The 23,027-nt window shown below is 45.8% G+C and overlaps 1 protein-coding gene and 1 long non-coding RNA gene across 3 annotated transcripts in view; one reads left to right on the top strand and one right to left on the bottom strand.

Moving 5' to 3' along the window:
* PIK3R3 (phosphoinositide-3-kinase regulatory subunit 3) overlaps nucleotides 1–23,027 on the bottom strand; it is a 76,913-nt gene that overhangs the window by 14,662 nt on the left and 39,224 nt on the right. The window contains exons 1-3 of one of the 2 annotated variants that reach the window (XM_017824616.1): nucleotides 16,879–17,594; nucleotides 2,487–2,598; nucleotides 90–188 (exon numbers count right to left, since the gene is read on the bottom strand). In XM_017824616.1, the coding sequence (XP_017680105.1) occupies nucleotides 90–188; nucleotides 2,487–2,598; nucleotides 16,879–16,984 (317 nt within the window). In that variant the 5' untranslated portion in view covers nucleotides 16,985–17,594. Of the gene's footprint in view, nucleotides 1–89; nucleotides 189–2,486; nucleotides 2,599–16,878; nucleotides 17,595–23,027 lie in introns of those variants that run through there. The other variant, XM_017824615.1, reaches the window with a different exon arrangement.
* On the top strand, nucleotides 18,321–22,064 carry LOC108502092. Its single transcript, XR_001876346.1, has 3 exons — nucleotides 18,321–19,496; nucleotides 20,223–20,293; nucleotides 20,394–22,064. It is a non-coding gene; the product is annotated as an uncharacterized LOC108502092 (long non-coding RNA).

Below are 23,027 nucleotides of genomic sequence, written 5' to 3'. Positions count from 1 at the left end.
ACATGAGCTTTACACAGCCATGGCTGTCACTGGTATAGCAACAGCTACTCAGGGTCTCACTGTGTGGGCTGCTAGTGCTCGGTGCTCACCGTAAGGTCAGAGTGTAGTCTCCCTGCATCTTGGTTGATGCGTCGCGCACCAGGAATGTTCCGTCTGGCATGTCTCGTAATTTGTCATTTACTTCTTCCCTGAAGAATGGAAAGGGAGGCAAAATTAGAAGCACTAAGGACATGATCATCTTTGCCATAGGTAAAACATTGGAGTCAGTAACGCCAGCATGCATAGAGTTCAATCTTCTTTGACGTCCGGGCTCTCCAGTCTTTTAGGGCATCTAAAACAAGTCTCAACCTGTGTAGCTGTACTAAAGAAAAGCAGCTACAGTCAACTGCCACTTAGAGAGAAGTCTCTGTTTAAACAACAGTAGCAGCTGTGACTCAGTTCATAACCTTTCCCTGTAATCTGCTCAGGTTTTAAAGTCCACACTAAAACAGGTGCCCTTTGAGAAGCCAGTCCTGACCCCTTAAGAGATGGCCTCTAACATCACAGCTCAAAGGTGCCTAAAGTTTAGCACAGTTTTAGTCTCAAGAGGCTCTTTATTGGCTTAACTCTGATCTTATTTACAGCCGTTTTAAAGCTCTACAACCTTTCCAGCTTCAGGGCAACTCTTCCTTATTTACAACTGAGACAAAAGGACACCCAGTCCAGAGCTTTAAGCTAAACCAAGAAATCTTGTAGTGAAAGTGAGTACCTGTAAGCATTAAGAAAATTATTTCAGCTGAAGAGATAAGCATCTTGCCAGGTTTGAGCATTTCACCCAGATTATGTATCTCACTTCATAACAGCTCCCTCAAAGCTTTTAGAAGTACTAAGCACTTTTTAATACAATCATTTGGAAACTAAAGTTTCTCAGGTAGCCTCAACGTTGTCTAAGTGCTGTATGAAGCTTAGTTGAATCTTACAAAGCAAAATCAACAGCGGCTTTTTTGCTCAAATACTAAGGAACAAAAATATTCTTACAGAATAGCCCTAGCTCTGATTTAGCTACATGAAAACGATTCTGTTAGTAAAACTGACTCCTGTGAAGTTTCATGTGCATATCCACTTACTCTGACCATTTTACAGATTGGACCCAGTTAACCCAAACAACTCTCTTTTTGAATTGATAGATACGATCCATGGGTTTGGGCTTGTGCCTGCAGGTTGCACCCTGGAGCTCGTGACAAAATTTCCAGCACAAGTTCTTGACTGAAGAACATTGCTCCTGCCATGATAGCCCAATGCAGCCCATACCTGCTGGCTGCCAAATTAAGGTCATAAACAATTCCATCTTTACATGCACGTGTATCACGTTTTAATCTAATAAAGCCACTCCAGTGAGATTTGCAGTGCATTAGCTCCTGCCATCCTGTGCACTGTTGATTGAGGAGCAAATCCACAGTCAATAAACTGATACCAATATCGAGCAGTTTTAAATAAACTGTGTCTAGTGGGCTTTGCGATCACTTTTTGCCACTCTGCTTCGATTTAAAATTAACAGAAAAATATCTCTGCTGAGGCCCTTCAAAGGCAAGATCTCTGCGGGTTTACTTTATAAAGAGATAAGGGTGGTACAATAAAGATATGAAGACTTTATTTCCCTTCTCAGAACGCCAATAAGTTAATGTGGAAAACACGCTCTTCTTGCCTCTGTCTGCCAAAGTGCTTCAGAGTATTATGTGCACAAGTTTGAGCAATTCCTGATCACACTCCCAGCACGCTCACCTTTCCTCTTACAGTTCCAAATTCTAGACTCTTCAGAAGTGCCTTAAGAGGGAAAGAGATGACTGAACACTTCAGTTCTTTTATGCAAGTATATAAAAACTAGTCCTTAGTTTTCTGAACGTAACCCAAGCCATCTATTTTCTCAAGTGCATAGAAAGAGGTTTTCTTAAGAGGTAAAGCTTAATTTATTTGATACGTGTTTCTATCATCTGCTCAGTATAGCTGGTGAGGGTTAGCGTTTTTAAGAGCTATTTTTTATATCACCATGTAATAGAAATTAATACAGATGCAATTTTAAACTAATGTTAAAGAAGCCAAAACTAAAAATGCAATTCCTTTTATTCTAAAGTTTTATTTTTATACTGAAACTTCGCTGACCTGCATGCATTCCAGCACTGTATGCTTACAACACCTTATTAGATAGCAGATTCAGATTTTTCTCCTTTTTAAAGACTGTTTATCTGGACAAATTTAGAAAGCCAAAAATAAGTGTCACCAAGACTGGCAATATCTGCACCAGAAGAGCAACAACTTAAATGTCCTCAATCCAGTTGAATAGTTTCACTTAGGTGCTTTGCCAAGTAAAGTCCTGAAGTGTTCCCCTCCTGTAAAATGCTGCCTGAAATAGGCATGTTCTTTTTATCTTGAATTGTAGCTGGCTTGATCTGTTTTTAACAATATATATTAATACATTTCAATTAATATAGTCTAGCAGTATTGCTTACCTTGAGATGTCCCCCCAGTACCATTCTGCTTCCTGCAGAGAGAAGCTGGAATTGTCCTTTATTCCATTCGTATTGACTGGAGTCATTGGTTTGGGGGGCTTTGGAGGAAGAGCTGAAAATTAAAAACAGATGAACAAAAGGTAAATAGGAGAAGATAATCACTAAACTCCTAATGAAATCTGACACTAAAAAAATGAGAGAAAATGTGCATCTTGAACTTGGCTTTCAAGCTCTCTCAAATCAAATGGAATTCGTAATTTTAGAGGAATTCTGAAGTAAGCAGTTCCACTGTGATCCCAGATTTCCTAGCATCAAACTAAACACTTGCTGGATGGAGGAGAAAAGGAAGGAGCATGAGGAAACATGAGTTTTTGTTAAAAGGAAGACTGGCACAGGCACAACTACAAGGGCAGGTGCCGCCTAAAGCTCCAAACAAATGACAAAGGTGTATTGTGTTTGAAAGCCACAGCCTGGAGAGCACTGGGCACCACTGTGGAAAAACTCCAGTTGCTCAGGCATCACCAGTCCTTATGTCAACTCACAAGAGCAAACAGGTAAACTCTTCTTCAGAGGGAAAAACACTGGCATATCCATCAAAGACCCAAAGTTCATGTTTCATATTAGGTTTGTCATTTAGGCCCCTGCTTTGCAGGTGCTGAATGCTTCATCACAAACATTGCCACTGAAACTCAGGCATTTTTTAGGCATTTCATGAGACTGTTTTAGAGAGGGACAGGTCACATTTGAATTCAGAGTAAGAAAGCAACTACACACATTGATTTGCTTCTAGCACATTTTCAAGCCAGACCCTGAACATCTGTGCTCCCAGCCCTGTGCCCTCACCATCAGATTACACAAGCATCAGCGAGCAGGCCTGACACACTGACAACAGCCATCTTTCAGATGCACACAATCCCAGTGTACAGGCAGAAATACAAATAAAGGGAGCAGAAAGAAGATTTTGATCTCTAGCTTCAGCATGGAATGGCTCAGTGCTGAGAGGTGTGCTACTTGGCACCATCCATCTGCTCACCTCCGAGCCACACCTCCCACATTAAAGAAGAGAAAACAGGCTTCCAACTGCAGTTCCAAACACCATTTCATGTTGGATATCCAACACAGTAACTTCACTGTTCTCAGACAAACCAGTAGATGCTTTAATTGAGCCAATCTAAACTAAACCTGAACCTTGACCCAGACGTTTGCACCCTGGGGTTGCTGACCAAACACCTGATTCAGATAGCAGCATTCATTCTGTGGGACTGAGCATTAAACCGTAGCATACAGGTTCTTTTTATGGGGTGAGCTGGGAACTCTCAGGTGTGCACACATCCAGTGAGGCAATAACACCTCTTGTTGTAAAAGGAAGGTGAAAACCTTCGGATTCAGTGAAGTAGCTTCCTGGTTAGGAAGCTTCGGTTATTCCTAGCTCAGCTACTACAAGTGTTTGTACAAAGCACCGTTAAGAGCAAGACACGGTTCTAACCCTACTTTGCTTGAAGGTCTCAGCCCCATCCAGGGTCACAGGAACGTACATCCAGGCTAAGCCTGTAGAGTCAATTGTATTCACTGTGCTGTTCCATCTCCCCCATTGAAAGTTCCTGAATTAGAAAATGTCTTCAGGTCCTCCCTCCTCCCCACCTCACGTCTGGGATAGCAGAGTCTCAGCAGTTCTGAGTCTCATCGGTGTCTGCACAGGGCAGCTAATCCAATTTCAGAAAACCTGTAGATGTTCTGATCTACTTGAGAATCTTGTGTAGATTCTGAGTCTTTAACAAGCATGTGAAGATTCACCTAAAAACCATACAACAATGCAGAGAGTTCTTAGGAAACGGTACCAGCACCAGCAATTATTTCACTGGGTCTTTCAAATTAAGGCTTGGACATATCAAAAACTTCAAGGTATTTTACAGTGTAAAAGCCTGTTTTACACTGGTAATAGGAGCTTTCCAGAAGAGGCTTTCAAGTATTCTCTAGAGTACTTGAATACTTCTCTAGCCCTCCTTGTAAGATTAAGTCTTGCTCCTTTATATACTGTGGAATTATTTAGCAGCTTTGTTAGGCCTCACTCCAAAGCACAGGGCATAGAAAAGCAAAGTAACAAAGAGAAGAAAGGTAGGGAACAGGAGTTTGGACACAGAGCACTAGACATTACACCAAGTGTCCCTACTACAGGTGGGAGCTTCTCCTTCCCTCTAGTAGGCAGGTACCAGTTCTCACTATCAGGGGGATGTCTGCAGAACTTCACCCTGCATGAGAAAACTGGAAGGAAATTCTTTCAGGGAGAAGAATAAGGCTTGGACCGTTTCCTGTAAAACCTGACTCATGGAAGCCAGTCCTTTACACAATAGACTTTTGAAAAATGCTTTTTAATAGCTTGCACATTTCAAAAATACAAAACTATTTGCAAGGGTGGATCCTGTTTCCAGAGAGCTATGTATCTAATTCTTTACTTTCAATACTTAGAGGTCTTTGAGATTTCCCCCTGTACTGGATACAGAACCAGGCCCCTGCTATTGCTTTACCCCGTAGACCAACATGCCCATCCATTTCAGCATTTCATGGCTACCATTTCAGCCCATGTACTGCAGTCCTGCACAAATGGAGAACTGACACAAAGGTAGTTTAAACCTCACAGACCAGACCCTGGATGCCACAAGGGGAATATTCCGTAACAGCATGGCAAGTCTACTGCAACAGAACAGCATCACTGCACTGCTGCTCTCATAACACTGGCCCGATGGGTTGTTGAAAGAGGCATCCTAAAATAGTTTTTACTAGTACCTAGACAGTACTAACAACCCTGCTAGGAGAAATCTTGTGATGTTTCTAGGAGAAGCTACAGAGAGTCTCAGAGAGTCCACAGATTTTGATTTAAATTCAAAATAATCCAGTTTACTAGATGAACATTAGAGAGCTAAAATCCTAGAGTGAAGTAAAATAAGGCTGGCTTGAAGTCAACAGAAATGCTTTCAAGAGCAGCCGTGTTTCTTTCCATGTCACTGAGCCCAATTCTGATCTAGCCACAGGCACAATCTTACTTTATCTCAAAACAAGCTCTGATTAAAGTGAACGATCCTGATGGTTTCTTGCCTCCCTTTTTCCTGGGAGAGAACGAACATTGATCACAAGTGATTAACAGCACAACGGATCTATCCGTTCTAATAAGGAACTTGCTGTTAGCAGCAGATACACAAGCATCCTTCCCCTGCCATGTCCCTAAGACAGCTTTAGAGCATGGATCTTTCCAAATCCCAAAAGGTGACAGCTCAGCTGGACCCTTCCACTCCCGTATGAGCACATTCCAAGGATCAGGTTCAGCCCTCAGCGACCGCCTGGCACGCAGCAGTGAGAACAGACTGTCTCTCCCTCACGCATTTATGGGCATATCTGGTTTTAATTTCTTTAGCAACTCTAGTTCTCTCTTCCTAGCTCAAGCTAGGCTGCCTGGGGAAACTAAATCCCAATCCCAGCTCGGTGTCACTTAGGAGGGGGAAATAAAAAGGAGCTGGTGATGGAGTGGAAGCGATGGCAGCCAATGTGGTTGGGGCACGGGATCGGATGTTGCTGACGTCAGGAACCGAGGGCTGCTCCAGCAGGTACCTTCAGCTGAGCTGCTCCGCCGAGCGGCCGCGCAGGCCCGGGCAGAGGGAAGACCACTGATCAGGCTCTGCCCAGGTAGTTTTGTGGTGCTTTCTTGACTGCGTAGAACTCTTCTTTTGAAAAGGCAGCTCAAGACGTAACTGACTTGATTCCCTGAAATTCAAACCACCTCCAACACCAGGACAACTGAGAAAGCTGGCAAGTATCTGAAGTTTAGCGCCGCTGTATTTCTTTTAGAGTCTCTCGTAAAAAGTCGTAGGCTACATTAAACCCGAATTTAACTTCGGCGAAGCAGACCGTGACTTCCATGAGATACACCCTTTCCCCAGTTGGGTTTTGAATAAAAAATTTTACAAGTTTACATGATATAAGAGCCACTGAGCCCTACGTGTGAGGGATTTCAATGGCACTAATTCAGGAACGAAAAAAGAAGAATGCCTTGGGTCTCCATGTGCTACATCCCACACAGCATCCAGTCAAGAAGCCTGTTTCTTCTCTGGCTGCAGTATTTGTGTGCAAAATCAACCTGCCAGTTAATTAAACTCCGATTTTCAGTTTTAAGGCAGATGCCACTTAGCCTAAGAATGACTCCACAACTTATTTCTTCCAGTATCTTTCAAGAGCTGCAGGCCAGATACTTAAAAGCATAGCAGGTTTAAATGCAGCATTAACTCTACCTTACTGTTAAAAATAATCACAACTACCAAGTACTCTGATAAAGTCAATTTTAAGTCCCTCAGCACTTCCACAAGCTTGTTTACTAGCCTTCTTTCTGATGCACTCAATCTACTCTCCCTCCACATTGTGACAAGCAGAAAACAGATCAGAGGATTTCCAAGACACTTACTCAGCTTCAAAAAGGTTGATGTACAGTAGATACCCTGCAAACTGTAATATAAAGCTCTACAGAGTGTCATTACTATGGAAACATGCAAGTTATCTGTGGTTAGGCCAGCTAACATTTTAGTGACATAGTCCTTGAGGAGAGAAGGGTTCTCCCTTTGGAGATATAGATGAAGGCTTGGAATGAAAATGTAAGCTAGCTTTTTTGAAAAGAAAAAAAATCTCTCCAATCTTTAATTGCTCTCTGTAGTCTTACTCGATTTCTCAAACACTCTTCTCAACTTCTCTAACACTTTTCAGGCAAAGCTTCAAAATCTTTCCCTTCCTCAGGAGTCCTATACTTGTCCCTGCTGCACGAGAAGCCCTCAAAGACAGTTGAGAATAAAAGCACGTACTGAACAAAGGTGCTTTTTGCACGTCATTTCCATGAAAGTGCTCCATGTGTGCCCACCAGAGCAGTGAAGCACCGTGCTCTTGGAGAGGTTTTCCAGCTGACAACGAGGAGGGTCGTGCGCACCTGCCGACAGCAGCTCATTCCCCACCACTGGCAGGTAAATTATCTTGGCAGCTCCACATCTCGGCTCCTCAGTTCTCTTGCCAAGACCCCTCTCGCAGAGCACTGAGCGCCGGTGCCCTTCGAGGCTGCCCTTCCTCAAAGGGCAGCTCGTGTGCACGGAGAGCTCCGCCGGGGACGGAGGAGGAAGCGGCTCCATCGCGTTACTGCTGGCCACAGAACCCCCGGCGCGCTCACATTTTCGCTCTCCTCCCCCAAAACAGGCGACATGCCAAAGAGTAAGACATATTCAAAGAATCGAGGTCTTTCAATATCTCATTACAGAAAACAGCAGACAAGTTGGCAGAAAGCCAGGCAGGCTTCCAATGAAAACACTCCCATTATAGCTTTGCTTGTGTTTCTGTGAACTTTCATAAAAAACAACACCTTTAAGAAATATTTCAGTTTTGATTAATTGGCTTTTTTGATAAAGATCTGTTTTGTTTGAAAACTCCCCAGCTATCCAGCCCTCTCCCACACCTCCCAGTCACTGTTTCACCTCCCAAAGCCCGCCAGGCTTCTGCTGCACTCTGTTCTCCACAAGCATCCACAGCTACTGCACAGGTTAAAAAAATTATCTGCTATGGGACACCTGCACAGTGGTGGACAACAACAGTGTGTGAAGAGGATGGTTCAAATTCAGCATTCTTTTGGGCATTTCAAAAGCACCCCCTCACTATTTGGCAAGGCCTGTTACTTCATGAGCAGAGATGGAAGAAATAAATGGAAGATGCACATAGTCAGATAAATGACATGGGGATCTTTGACTTCTGTACTATAACACAGCTCTTCCTCTTCATTCCAGCCTTTGCACGAAGTCGCAAAGCCAAGAAACCTCAGCTTCCCAATTATTTTCACTGCCTAATGAAAAATGGTTTTCCTTCCAACCCAGGCCACAGTGTAACAGCTGCAAAGCTACAGCAGTGTCAGAGGTTCCATGATGAACAGGGTTGAGGTGACTGTCCCAAAATTAACACGAGGAAGATAAAAAGGATAAGCCCTCTTTTACCTACCAGGCATAATTAGCACACTGTTAATGAACTGGATAGCTCCTAGAACTTTTGACATGTTTCATCACTCAAAGTTTGTCACTATCCAGCATCACATGCCCAGCTCCCTGCAGGAAAGAGTAGCTTTATCATGTAGACAGTAGGTCCAGGCTTTTACCAACTCTGGATGAAAGTCCATGACAGACATTTTATTGCCATGAAAACGCCATACTCTATAAGAACACTGTACTTTACAGTATCCAATGTCAGGCCTAGAAGAGTGTACAATAAAAGTAAATATAAAGTGCAAGGAGCCAGTAGATTCTCTTTTTTGCTTACTAAAGCAGCTCCTCATCTGCCTTCACAGAAGAAATATCACAGCATGTTTTATACCACTCCACAGGCAGAGTCTTCAAACTCCTACTAAAATGTGCTCTTTCGTCAATACATGGGAATAGATTTTTTGGATAAGAGCAGGAAAAAAACAAAAAATTCAGAATAAGCAGAGAATTACTGTGATCAAGGAGCAAGAACTGGCTTTTCACTGTGAGAGAGACAGAATGAAGTCAGGACTGAGCAGTGACACACTATGGCTAAGAGACATACCAAAGCCCAAAGAAAAAAGCCATTTTAAATCAAAACTAATTTTAAATAATAGATAATTTAAATAAAAACAGCCCAGGGCTTTTTTTCCCCCCAGATATTTCAAAGACTAACCATTCATCCAGATGTCAGGTACAAACCTCATAGGAGAACCAATTCATAGAAATAATTGGTGCTACTGAGAAGTTTGCTGCATAAGAGGCTACTTAAAAATAATAATAATACAGCTGCAAATACATATGATTCTTGCTGCTCTAAGCAGCATTTTATTTCAGCTTACCATTAGCTCCAATCTTTCAGAGCAGCATGTGAAATTGTTCCTCATACAGTACCTGTCCTTGTGCTATGTGAAACCCTTCTCTAGGTGCCAAAGTACAAATATTTCAACACCACCTAAATTACTAACAGTAAGCCATCTAAATCAAGATCAAAAGGTGCATTTTTAAATCAACGCTCCAGAAGAAATGTGAAGGTGGAAAAGTATTTTCAGAGGAAATCTGTCGCACATTTTGTCACGCCTCATCTTTAAGGACGGAGATGTCAAAGGAAGCTCCACCGAGGCAGAAGTCCCAACCCACGTGTTCCAGTGCCTGCAGGAGAAGGGGAGATTTGGAGCAGACATGGAGTAGTCAAGCCTGGCTGCTGCTCATGCTCACATCTCAAGGTGTAACACGAGAGGATTCAATCTCCTTACTCAGTACACGGTGATCTTCAAAGTATTTTAATGAAATCCATTTCACAGCAGGAACTTGACTTCTTCCACTGTCCAAGGACTTATCAGTGAGTACTGACAGTCTCGGAAATTCCACTGCAGTGTACAAATTCAGGTTGTAACAGACAACAGAACTCACATACACAACACTGCTAATGAACTCCTCATCCATCTCACCTCTAAAACCTTTCCCTGGGGCAAGTGTTGGAGTACAAGCCCTACTGCCCACATTCAAAAAAACCCACACCCCAACAGAGGGCCATGTTCCCTCATTACAGCAGTTTTTCTAGAACTTCATTACAGCAGCTCTGGTTTCAAGGGTTTTGTTTGGGGTTTTTTGAGGGGAGGGATTCAAGAATTCCTCCAAAAGAAAAGATGAGTGGGTGCAGCAGCAGATTTGAGGGACAACAGAGATTGAAAATCAGGATAAGGCTAGAGAAGGTAAAAAACTGAAAAAAATAGCTCCAGTGGATTTTCTTCTTTCAAGGGTTAGAGGAGGAAAGCAATAGCGACTAAGGAGTAGCTAATAAAAAGAAACAGGAGGTTTATGTTTGGAAAGAGAAAACTGACCTGAAGTACAAGAATCCCAAAGTGACACAACCAAAAGTCAAGTTATTCTGTAGTGAAAGAACAAACAATATTAAGGGGATAAGGAACAGATTGGTATTTTTTTTAATTCTTCCAAACCCTCAAATTTTTGTGCCAAGAAACATGATGGGTTTCAAGCCTTTTCTAGATAACCACGTGTCAGCTTCAGGGATATCTGATTTTAGAAGTAACACTCCTATGGACTATCACTAAAATAACATTTTTTCCAGTTCACAAAAACCGGTAGAGTCTGGGTGAATGCTGGAAGCAGTCACAGGCCGAAGCAGTTGAAGCATTTCATCTCCTTTTTCAAAATGCTCTGGATGGAAGGTATCCATCTTAAGTGTGCTGCTGGACTCAAAGCCAGAGAAGAACCTGGATCCTGTTCAGCCACAGGAAAGCTTCAGAGCGCATCGTGCTTCTGCATCAGGATTCACCAGGCAGCTGGTCAGTGTCCAGCAGGGCAGCTGGAGTCCTTTTTGGAAAGGGCTACAAGAGGCAGCAGTTGCACTTTGCCTTTTTTGAACTGTATGAATCCCTATAAAACTCCCTGTATACAGACACTTCTCTTCAGAACTAGAAGAACTTAAGGTACTGAAATATATTCACTGAAACATTGCAAAATCTTTGACTACTGAGTGGAGGACAGTGAAAATATCTTCTAAAGAAGTTACATCCACTCACACTGTTTGGGGACCTGGCACCAGCTCATGTGCTGTAGTTCAGATTATGTGGAGAAGTGAATTCTTGCTTACTTAGCTATTGTGCAGACTTTAACCTGTCAGAAGAAATGAGATAAAAAAGCAGAAGGAAAAAAAGACAATCTGACTCATTTCCATAGGGGTACTTAGTGCATGAGCAGAGACTGTTCTTTAAGCATTACTCAGCAACCTACTTTACAAAAATGAGTTTCCAAAAAATCCAGCTAGAACACACCTATTGCTTTAATGGGGCCAAAGTTTTACAGCAACCTGTTTCAACACAGTTAACAGTCTTTTTGACAATAATAAAGCCTAAGCTTTAAAACACACAGAGCATGCTGATAAAAGTATTCTTTATGCTTCTCTCTTTCTCTGCCCAAAAGGTGACTCACTAAACAACTAAATGAGGTGATGTAAGGCACCCAACTGCTTTCAGTCCTGGGCGCAGATGTGTATGACCAGCTATGCCTCTGTTTTCCCAAGCTGGAGAGCAAAGATAAGCCCGAATAGCTTCAGTCTGGAATAAGATACCATGCAGGCAGTGGCAAAGACAGAAGTCAACTCTGCTGCTTGGGAAAGCAATAGTCTCCAGAGGAAACTCCAGGGACAGTTTTCTCCCTTTAAAGGGGTGAGATAGAAGGAACACCACGATTAGCTCCTGTCAGGTACAGGCATCATGCAAGACACACAAGTGTTGGGAACAAAAACTGCAGAAATAACATTTGCTGCAAGTTTTGCCTTCAAACATGGGTTGAAGAGCTTGGTTTCTTCTCAGAATGTTCCCTCATGTTTCAGTTTGCATAAGCCTGCAGCTTTACAGAACACAGAACTGAACAACTCCCTTCAGTAAGCTTTCCCTCCCCAGCTATTTCTACATCATGTGAAAGCCTACTGATAAACACAAAAGTTGGCCTTTTAAAGCAGGCTCTCTCATCTCAAGCAAAACACCATTTCACTTTATATTAATGATGCTATTTTTTGTGTTCATGTATTTAATTGAAACCTGATGAGTGATATTCTTTAACAGTTAGAGCCATCAAAATGAAAACGAAATGCAAGGAATGCAAAAGCAAGCCTGAAATGCAATCAGAAATAAAAAATGGTTACAGCAGTCATTAAGTGAAAAGGCCAGTAGAGAAAACTAGGTATAAAAAGAAGAGAATATAAGCATTTCACATCACTGTCCTCATAGAAGCTGAGACTCCAATCAAACTAGGATTTTCTAGGATGTGCAGAATACAAGTGACTGAGCCTAATTTACTCCCTCCTCTACCCCAAACCAGCCTGCACAAACTTCCTGTCTGTAATAAGGCATCTCTCAACCCTAAACATCTACTTTCTTTGAAATGTGATTTTCAACAAGACCTAAATTAGCAAAAAAAGACAGCTTCAGCTACAGTGCTGCTGTCTTGATTACATGCACTAGTAGAACTAGCTTTTTTTTTTTTTTTTTTCTCTTTAAGATGTGCAAGAGCAGAACTTTTCTTTGATAAGCTTCTGGAGTCAGCTCAGATAAGCTGAAGGACAATACTGACAGTGCTATTAAAATTTGCATCTGTTCTCCCACTGGAAAACTAGTCAGGCATAGACACGCAGTGTTCACCTACATCTGGCTACTGTGTACCACACACCCTAATTGAGAAGCCACACTCAGTTTCCACTGCAACATTGATAATGATACAGCACGCCTGGTATCCCAGTAAACACTGCCCTGGAGCTCGGAACCCTGTGTTTTCCAAATTACAATTATAGTATCGCTCCCCTAAAATAAGGGTTGTCAAATTATATATGAGAAGAAAATAGAAACTATAATGAATAAATACAGTTTTTCTCTTGAATACTTGTCTCACTCATACGCTGGCAGTGCTGCTTTTACAAAGTAGACTGAACCAAGCAGCCTATAGACTATTGTTGCCCTCCCCCCCTTAATTATCAAAAGATTTTGTAGCAACAGCATTGTTACAGCCAGTCTCAGCACATCAGGCATGGAAAAGTAATATTCTTGAAAAAGACAGCTGGATCAAGTTATAAACATAGTTGGTCATATTTGGGTCTAACGGGCTCCAAAAAGGCAACTTTCCTACAGCTTTAGGTCAAACAGTTATTGTACTATTTAGTCATAGACAGACAGAGCCCATTCTGCATTAGGAAGCCTACCTTAAACTTGTGGTTTTCTTCATAATCCACACAAATGAAACTAACCTCTAATTTGTAGTTGAGCCAAATATCTTTACTGACATCTGTATCAGAAATCCCAGTGGAGCACTCTTACTGATTTTCATCCAACTGTGACAAAATGTATTCAGTGATTACACATTTTATCATCAACACATTTATCCCAGATCTACAGAGGAAAAGATATTACTTAGTCCTACTGATTAGAAGTTAAACAATACATAGGTAGTGGTGCTTGAGGTCCTCCAGTAATTTTTGCAGTCAATTTGACATCCTCTGTTCAAAAACTTAACTTCCGGCAGTAACGCACTTTTGCAGACCTGAAATAAAAACTAAATTCAATCCAATAACCTATTTTCTTGTCTTTTCAGACAGCAAGACCCACGGGAAGGACAAACATGTGAACGAACCCCCAACAGACAGTTTCCTAATGCCAGAACCAGGCACATGATGCTGCTATGGCCATAATACTCTAACTTCATCCATCACTGGAAAGTTGAGGAGCTATGTTAGCTCTATGCAACGGATGGTTCCAGCTGTGTCTTTAGATAATGAACGTTATTTGTTGCATGTAGTATTATTTGCCACAGAGAGGTCCTGCCTTATGCCAGTGACAAATGTATAAATGCAAAATGAAATGTAAGCAGAAGGAAAAACCATTAGGTAACAGGAGTCACCCTGCTGGTTTTCATCACTGTGGCTCCAGTGTTAGTTGTGCCGCTTTAAATTTTGCTTTGTGAAGCTGGCAGAGGTGAATCCCTAGTTCCACCACTCCGTTTGGGAAAACTGTCCCGCTCCTGCGTTTAGGATGGATTAAAGGCTATCAGAAAGCTCGCAATCCTTTGTTGCCCTGGCCCTGCCTCTGCCAGAGTTGGGGAAAACTCGTGCGTGAGAGGCATTATTGTTATTTTTGAACTTTCAAGCAAGCCCTTCCAGCAGAGAGGCTCCAGGACCTGCTCCGAACATCCATTTACACCTACAGCCCTGAACAGCAAACACCAGCACACTGATAAGCTGGTGCAGGTGCACTGAGGCCTGACAGAAGCTCCGGCTGCGCTGCAGGCTGCCTGCCATCACCAGATTTTATTTCTGCATTATTATTGGGCAGCGCTAAGGTGGGTATTAAGAGAGCCTGCCAAGATAAATTAAAGGTCTGCTGGCCCTTAACAAGAAACAGTATCCCCACCCTTGCCTCGGAGGTTACGGGTGACACCGCGCATTATGTTCACCTTGCTTTTGTCTTCTGCCTGAAGTTTAGACGCAGTAAAATGTAATCACGAGCAGTCATGCGTGATCCCAGACACTTGGCTCCCGGAATCCGCCAGTGCCCGGTGCTGCGGCATAAAGCCCAACCGAAAGGGATCTCTCTCCAAAGGCAAGTTCTGGGAACAAAAGAGCTCTGCTGCACATCGCCGGTTCATGCGCTGCTGAGGGAACATCTCGCCGCCGCTCAGCTGCTCCGGAGCTCCGGGGAATGCTGCACCGAAAACCTCCACAAAATTTTTGTTGGAAGTGGGCCAAATGGAGCTGTGGTTGTTACCGGGTGCAAGCGCAGCGACTTTATCCCAAGGCATGCCGAATGTTTAAGCCTTCCAAATAAATTCCTCCACGCTCCCCTTAGGGATGACCTATCATCCCAGAGCGGAAAATGCCTTCCCACCCCACCTCTGGACAGGGAAAAAGCAGAGCCCCTCTGTCACACTTTCCCTTCCTCCCTCCCCCTGCAATTTAAAAGTTGTAGTTCTACGAAATCAGGACATACACATGGGGATTATCCCCTGCATCATTTCCAGCTCTGGCTCTTCCAGTTTAAAAATATGAAAGATAAAGTTACTGAGCACTCCAGGGATCAGCCTGTAACATTAAGTCCTTTTGCTAACTGGTGTTTGGACTGTGCAGAGCCTTGATCCCTGAGAAGAGGGCTTCAATGATGGACATACTGACATTATTAATGATAGGAGAGCTGCTTCTTAATGTAAACTTTGTAAGGCTTCCTAAGAATTTTGCATGGCCAAATTCCTGCAGAAACACTGGAAAGTTGTTTTCTGACCAGTTCAGTTAGGTCAGCCCTTTTTAGCAGCCTCTTTGCACTAAACCATTCAAGGAGCTTTATGTTTTTTTAATAAAAACCCCACACCAATTGCTTTAAGCCACCTACAATGGGACTTAGGTATTTGTTCACTTGATACAAGCACATACAAATACTAACCTCAGAATCAAAAGCATTTGCAGGAAAGATATCCTTTGAAATTCACAAAAGAAAACAGATTTGACTGAACTTTAGGCTTTCAGGAGCAACATCTAAAAATAGGTAGTGTCAGCTATGTAAGAATTTAATGACTAGTGGCCAGTATTGTGTTTCTGAGAGATCTGCCCAGTTTTCAAAGCGTCAGAGTTACCAGAGGAAGCAAGTCCTTGAGATCCAAAAATCTCAGGATGATCACCTCCTCCTCTTTTTAATTAAAGTACCACATACCTCCAGAGAGCAAAATACAGCTCACTGTGCTGAAACAAAGAGACTAAACCACACTTGCAGATACATGCCACGATTGAGGCACAGGTTGAAAAGAATATTTTGAAAGTACATACCCCACAGAAGACACCACTTAGAAGTACTTATTTGCTATCAATTCCTCTGCAGGCTAAGATTTTTGGTGCATATTTTACTGTACCTTCTGGCTGTACAGATCAGAGTCCTGAGAAGATAAAGGCCCTTCAATTACCTTACTGCTTTCAGCCTGTTTGACTCTTACAGGTACAGATACAGTTTCACCAGTACCCATTTAGCCTTACTTTAATTCCTTACCAAAGAAAGACTCGCCCTCTCCTCCTCCACCTCCTCCTCCTCATAAGCCTTCCCTCACTCTTTGGACACAAAAGAAACTTTCTGTCCCATCTACAAACTTCAGGCAAAGGAGGGACAATGCATTTCCCCCTTTTCAGCACTGGCAGTCCATGGGGGCGGGGGAGTGTGTGTGGGGAAAAGTTGCATCAAACCCTTTTGAACAAGGTTATTAAGTGTTATCAAAGTAACAGTGCCTCCAGGGATGGATTGCAGTCTGTTCCCAAGTATTGTCATCCCCCCAGCACCAAAACCCAGCGACAGCACACACCTCATCTGTCAATGCTGGAAGAGAGCTGGGGAGAAAAGGGTCTCGGAGACTGTAAAAGCGATTAAACTGGAACTGAATGGAGGTGGGTAAATCACCACCATCAAAGTGTTACAGGCACATAAAGGCACACAGGTGAAGAGGATAATAAAAGCGCTCCTCTAGGAGCGAATACATCCGAAATATACGCTTTTCAATAAAGGCTTTAAAAAAAAGGAGACTCGGGAGAGGGGCTGCGAGCAGCTCTCCTCCTCCTGCCTCCTTCCATCTCCCCAAAGGCACCATAAACCGCTGTTACCCTCCCACCCCCCCCCCCCAAAAAAAAAAATCCCCCAGTATCAAAATACTTTTACCCAGGAGACAGCGAGCTCAAGTCCCTGGAAAGTTTACGCAAAGTTAAACTACAGATATTAATTCCACCCCCCCTCCCCCTCTCCTTTTATTTCAAAAGGGAAAAGTGTGCAGGAGGAGGGAGGGCGGGGATGGACGGCAGCACCCAGGCTTCGGCTCCCTACCTGGAGGGTCCATCTCAATGTAAAATATCAGCTCAGTGGAATAGGGCATCATCACTTCCCTCCAGTCCGTGTCATCGCGGTCCATATCCCACACCGTGTTGTACATCGCGACAGCCAAGTCCCGGCAGGGTTGGGAATGAGAGGTTGGGTAGCTCGGCTTTTAACGGAGTGGGGGGGGGGAAGGAAAAAAAAAAGACAGGGGGAGAAAAAAAAAAAAAGCCGAGAAGGATCCACCTCTCTCTAAAATAACACTTTTAGCAAAGAGAAAATTAAAAAAAAAAAAAATTGAAAATCGCAAAATTAAACTTAATAAAAAAAATAAAAAGCCTCCACGCAAGTCACCTCAGCAGCTGCCCTGCAGGAACTAAGATAGGTAGTTATATATATAATATATATATAGAGAGAGAATGCTTCTTTTTGTTTAAAGAGACACCTTTCCACAGAAAAGCCACTTTCCTGAATTCTCTCTAAAAAATAAAATAAAATTAAAAAAAAAATCGCCGTTTTCGGGGTATTTTTTAAAACACGGGCAAAACAAGCCGCCCCACAGAAAAGCGCGGGGGGTGGCGATGGTGGGAAGCAGCGGATAAAAAGGGGGCGATTTCAGTCTCTGGATGAATCCTCTCCGCCGGCGGAGGACGAGAAAGGAGGCGGCGGCGGGCAACAATACGGGCGGGCGCGGAGCCCGAGCGGCGCTGTGCCCGCCGGCCGGGCTGGGCTGGGCGTGTGGGGCTCAGCGGCGGGCGGGCGGCCCGCGGCGGGGCCCGCCGTGCCGTGCTGGCGGCGCGGGGCGGCGGGCGGCGCTGGCGGCGGGCGGCGGTGCCGGGCTCGGGGCGGCCGCGCTCGGTGACATTTTAAGCGGCTCTGAGGGGCCCGGCCGCCGCCGCCCGCCTCTTGCCGGGGACGAGGCCACGCCCCCCCGGCGCCAGCGGGGCGGGGCTTCGCACCGGCTTTTTAACCCCTTGGAGGCGAAAGGGGGTGTGTGCGAGCGGGCGCGTCCACGAGGCGGAGGAGGGGGGTGGGCGAAAAGAGACGTAAAGGGGTAACATCGCTCTTCACGCTGGCGGGGCACGCCCGGACAGAAAGCCTGACACAGGACAAAAATTTATTTTCCCCCTTTCCTAACTGTTACCCGTCTCCCTTCCGCCGCTTTTCTCGACGCCTTTTCCTAGCCATCCCCCCCCTCCGTTCTGAGGCGCGCGCCGGCGGTGGTAGGTGCCGCGGCTGGCCGGGCGCCAGGGGGCCGGTGCCGCGGAGCACGCGCGGGGGGCGGGAGGAGCGCGGCGCAGTTGCCAGAGCCGCTGCCTTTGTCTGAGGGAGCAGCGAGCGCCGCGATTGGCGGAGGGCTGCGGGCGGCCCGGCCAATCGGCGGGCGGCGGGGCCGGCCGGCTCGACGGCGATTGGCCGGGGGCGCCGGTTACCAAGCGGGACAAAGGAAGGCGAGCGCTGGGGCGAGAGCGGGGACGGGGTGTGGGGGGACTCGTGTCCGGCCGCGGTCCCGCACCCCGGGAGTGCCCGGCCTGGGCCCGACACCGGCAGCCGCAGCGCGACCCGTGGGGGAGCGCCTGCTGCCCGCAGCGCTGGGGGTGCTGCCCCTTCCTCCCCCCTACCGGGGTGCCGCAGCGCCGGCCCTGCCTGCCACCCCCCCTGTGGGGACGGGGTGTGCGGGCACAGCGCGCCCTGTGCGGGTGCAGCCGCTGTCCCCATGCCCGGCTGTGTCTGACCGCTCTGCCGCTGCTTTGCTGTCACAAACGGGGCTCTCCTCCCTGCCCTGCCTGTGCTGGGCCCTGTCAGCTGCCTGCTCTGCGATCCGCGTAATAACCCGATCATTTCAGAGGCGGGTGTGACCCCCGGGAAAAACCCAGCGCGCTTTCTAGTGACATAACCAGCGGGGGAGAAAAAAAAAAAAAAAAGACACCAACCAACAAAAAAAAACCCCCAAAAAAACCCAACAAAAAATACCCACCAACCCACAGGAAAAAGCACCAAACTGGATGTCTGTCTCTCATAAGCTCTGGGATAAGTCTGAGCTGCGAACACACCCGAAACGGAACCTCAGCCTGCCTGGCAGCCACATCCCGATGGGCAGCCACAGCCCGCAGCCCACAGGCACCGGCGGGAGGCAGAAATGCTGCCAAGCTCGGCGCTCAGCCTCGGCTTTAGCGCGGCAAAGCACACTCAAAGAAAGGCTAAACGAAGTTGAGAAATTCAGGAAGAGTCCTTTCCTGAGACCTCCAACCAGTGTCGCAGGCACAAGGAGGGACAGCACCTCGGTCTGCGGAGATTGTCAGGGAGTGCTGGAAAACCCAGCGCTGAAGTTGTCTGCTTTATTTGCGCTTCAAAGCGTGGAAGAGCAAGTGACGAATAATTTCTTCTGCTCTAGCACTAGGCAGCAGCTCCTGAGAACATCTCCTGGCTTGGGCGAACCCGAGGGTGACTGCAACACTGAGTAACTGAGAGGCTGTACCCGATGTAAGAGTATGAGGGAAGATCTGAAGTTTGCTGATGTATCACAACTTCCACAGCCAGCAATTGAGAGCAGGCTGCTCCAGTAACAGAGCTCCTTGAGGGACGGACAGCTGCAGAGGAGCACAGGGCTTTGATTCAAATCACTCACTGTATATAAATTAATTTTATAACCCCATCCACAAATTCTGATTAATCCGCGATAGCCAGATACGATTCCTTTTTCTAATTTTTAAATTAAATTCCTTGGGCTGATACAATATATTGGCTCCAGCATGTTCAAAGGGAAATAGAAGGACAGCCCACTCCCCCAGAGAAAATTTAAGCTGGTGCTGTGGGTACAAGCCATTGGCTGCCCAGCGACAGGGTGAGGGGCACCGCACAAGGGTTGGGCATGGGTGCAGCTGGAGAGGTGGATGCTGCTTTGCAGACCCTGCAGAACTAAAAAATGGGGCTGCAGTCCCTATGGCAGCCCCCAAACTTAGATTAGCAGCTCTGGCAGAGGTGGGGGAGGAGGCAGACTCGGGTTGAAATTCATTTTCCCCCTTCCTGCACCTCATTATAAGTTCCACCCACATAAGACCTAATTACTTGGCTTTTATGCTGGCAAAGTGGATTTCATCCTTGCTGTTTCCCATGGTGGTTCCCTTCATTTTCATGGCGGCACTGATGGTTACAGCTTATTGATGTTTTCACTTTAGTGATTTAAAGCGGAATACATTTTGTTATTAGCACTGGTTTCTCTCATTGCTGCTTTAATCAAAGATGCAATTTAAGGCAAAGGATTGTGTGTAATGGTAAACAGTAGGATAATGCCTTGAGAGAACAGAATATTAATGTGTTTTTATTTCTCAAAACTGTACTTATAATATATCTAGGATTGCTTGGCTCCCAAGACACACGTATGAGGTGCTCCCTTTCCTACCACAACACCTGCCTTGCACAAGGGGTAAGCATGGTGTGCATGTGTGTGCTGAGGGGGGAGAGGGAGGCACATGTGCTGCCTCACACACTGCTAAACCCCCTCTGTCTGTGCCCCTCCTCCACAGGCACAGGGTCTGACCAGGGAGCATCACGGCAGTGCCCACGGGAACAGACACAAAACCCGGAGCACGCCGAGCGCTCAGGGATGCTCGGGGTCTGGTTGAGCACCAAGTCAGGAAGACCTACATTCAAACACTGAAATAAAATAGTGGTGATTATGGAAATGCTGGAGGAGGGGACCTGGTGCCCCACGCTAAGGCTGAAAGGCAAGAAGTGAGCCCGGTGCCTGCTGCCTTCCCGTCATCCCGCATCGGCGGCCATGCACTCACTCACTTTCCTTCCCGAGGATCTGACAATTTGCATTTCAAGGCAAGATTAAATATTGAAGTTTTGAGCGCTTCCATGTGCTTCAGGAGGAGCCAAACAGACCCGCGCTGGAACAGGCTGAACACAGAAAAGCCATTTGTGCCAAACTGCTTGGTTTCCTCTTTGCAGAGCCACGATAATGTGATATCCGACAGCTGAATGTAGGCCACAACAGGCTTTTATAGTTGGAGGGGTGGAGGACGGAGGGAGGGAGGGGGCTGAATCCACGGTGCTGCCAGCCAAATGCACGAAAACGATGAGAGATTTTTGGGGCAGGCTGGAGACTCCTGGCCACTCCCAAGATCCACATATTAGCTTCACTGTTAGCACAAGCTCAGGGCCTGCTGGAGGGGAGCCTGGAGAAGGTAGAGCAGACTAGACAACTCCCTGGCCGTCAGTAAACACTACATGAAATTCTTGGCCTTGTGCTGCACAGACACTGGGATTTGTGGAGGATGGGCCATGACTGGTGGCCAGCTTCCCATGGAGGCAACCTCACCTTGCAAAGAACAACCAGTTCCAGCAGTTTGGTTTAGTTAATGGATTCTTACTGCCTGTTTCTCAGTTCCTGGTGATGAGAAGGAAAAGGCAGGAGGGTTGGTCTGCTTTGGCTTAGACACTGCCACTGGGGCCTTGGCGTGGCTCGGTGCTGTGAGCTAAACCTGGGCCTTGCTGGTGGGAGAAGAGGTGTTGGGAAAGTCAGAGGGTCATCCTGCCTTCCTGAACCTGAGTGGTGCTGGTGGAATCGGGACAGTGCAAGCACCATCTTCCCCATCAATTGTACAGTCTGAGCCCCAAAAGTACCACAGAGACCACAAAGCACTTGCCACCAGATTAAGAGTATTAATCCCTGCAGGGATGAAGTAGCAGCAGTTTCCCTCCACGCATCCTCCAGCACCTTCATGTGAAATGTAATGGGGTTTTTTTTTAATAAGGGTTGTGATTCCTCCTCTCTGCTTTATAGTCATTTTATGTCCTAATAGGCTGCAAAACAGTTGCCTCACTCCAGATGCAGCCACATTTCTGTGGTGAGGAAGAACTCTGGCAAGTGCGCCGAAGTCGGGTGCTTTGGTTAGAAAATTATACATTGCATTAAAAACCTGTATTAAAGAATAATATGCGGTCTGCAAAAACATTCAAACAAAACACTTCAGTGTTAGGAAGTGTCTTATTTACAGCGGTGGGAGCCGCTTGTGCCCTTTTCCCTCCCCTGTCCACAGGGTAAGGATAGAGGTTGGGATAGGGGCTCATGTACCTAAAGGTCGGAGCACAGTGTGTGCACACAGAGCTGAGCTTGCAAGGAATCATACATTAGGCATTTCCTAACTTAAAAGCAGTTGGCTTTGTATTGTAAACAACATTCTTTTAACTTAGGAAATAACATTTTAAAAAAGAATGAAGAAAAAGATTTTTTAAATAAATGTCTACAGCATAGGTTGTTGCAGCTGGACCTAAGGTATTCCTCAGCAAGGTTTGGGCTGGCCTTTCCTCGCTGCTCCAAAGGCTTCTGCCCAAAAAAATTGCAGGAGTAATGGTCCAGGATGGAAGCAGAAAGCTGCTCTCCTGTGAGGGGAGAGGAGGTGTGTGTGGCTTTTGCAGCTGGACAGTGGCCTGCACACTGGTGGACACATCTGCACCAGAGGGTGCCCAGAGTTGGGCGTGCAAGGGGGTGGGCACGGGGTGGGGGGGGTGAGGGAAAGGACACACAGCCCTGAGCTGTGCTGAATTGCTGCTTTGGCAGACAGCACCGGGCCAGCTCTTTAGAAAGTTCACGTTCAGTTATTGTTTTGACAGGCTGCCAAAGTTTTCCTGAGGAATGCAGGCAGCAGAAGGGAAATGGTGATTTTCAAACTTTTTTTTTTTTTTTTTTTTTTTTTTTAAATAACTCAGCCAAACCAGAATGGAATTTCATGGGAAAAGTGAAAGGTACATCTCTAGCCTCGGGGCATTGTTGCTGCCAAGTTTCAGGGTCTGGCTGCGAACAATGGAGGTGTCGGAGCATCTCCAAAGCAGTGCACCCTTGCACACACTCGCATGTGCTCACGCACACTCACGCACGCACTGGAAGCACCTTCTCCGACGGTAACCGCTCCCACCCTTCACCCAGTGCTCCCAGAAAACCGATATTAACTCGTAGTGCTTTAAAAAAAGAGTATCTGTGGTGTAAAAGCAGACAACAAAGCCAATTTGCTGCTGATAAAAGGTTTGCAACTTGGGAGGACACTTAGGCGCTCTCCCCCACCCCAGTCCTGGCCTGCTGCCAGCTGCGCGGTGCTCCAGGGACCCCCCAACCCTCCCCCTTCTCCCCACACGCTCTTCACTAGGTCGGCCCC

Source organism: Lepidothrix coronata, unplaced genomic scaffold (genome assembly GCF_001604755.1).
Source record: "Lepidothrix coronata isolate B3197 unplaced genomic scaffold, Lepidothrix_coronata-1.0 Scaffold112, whole genome shotgun sequence".
NCBI lineage: Eukaryota > Metazoa > Chordata > Aves > Passeriformes > Pipridae > Lepidothrix > Lepidothrix coronata.
The sequence above is the reverse complement of the archived record's forward strand: the minus strand, read 5'-3'. Positions and strand labels throughout refer to the sequence as shown.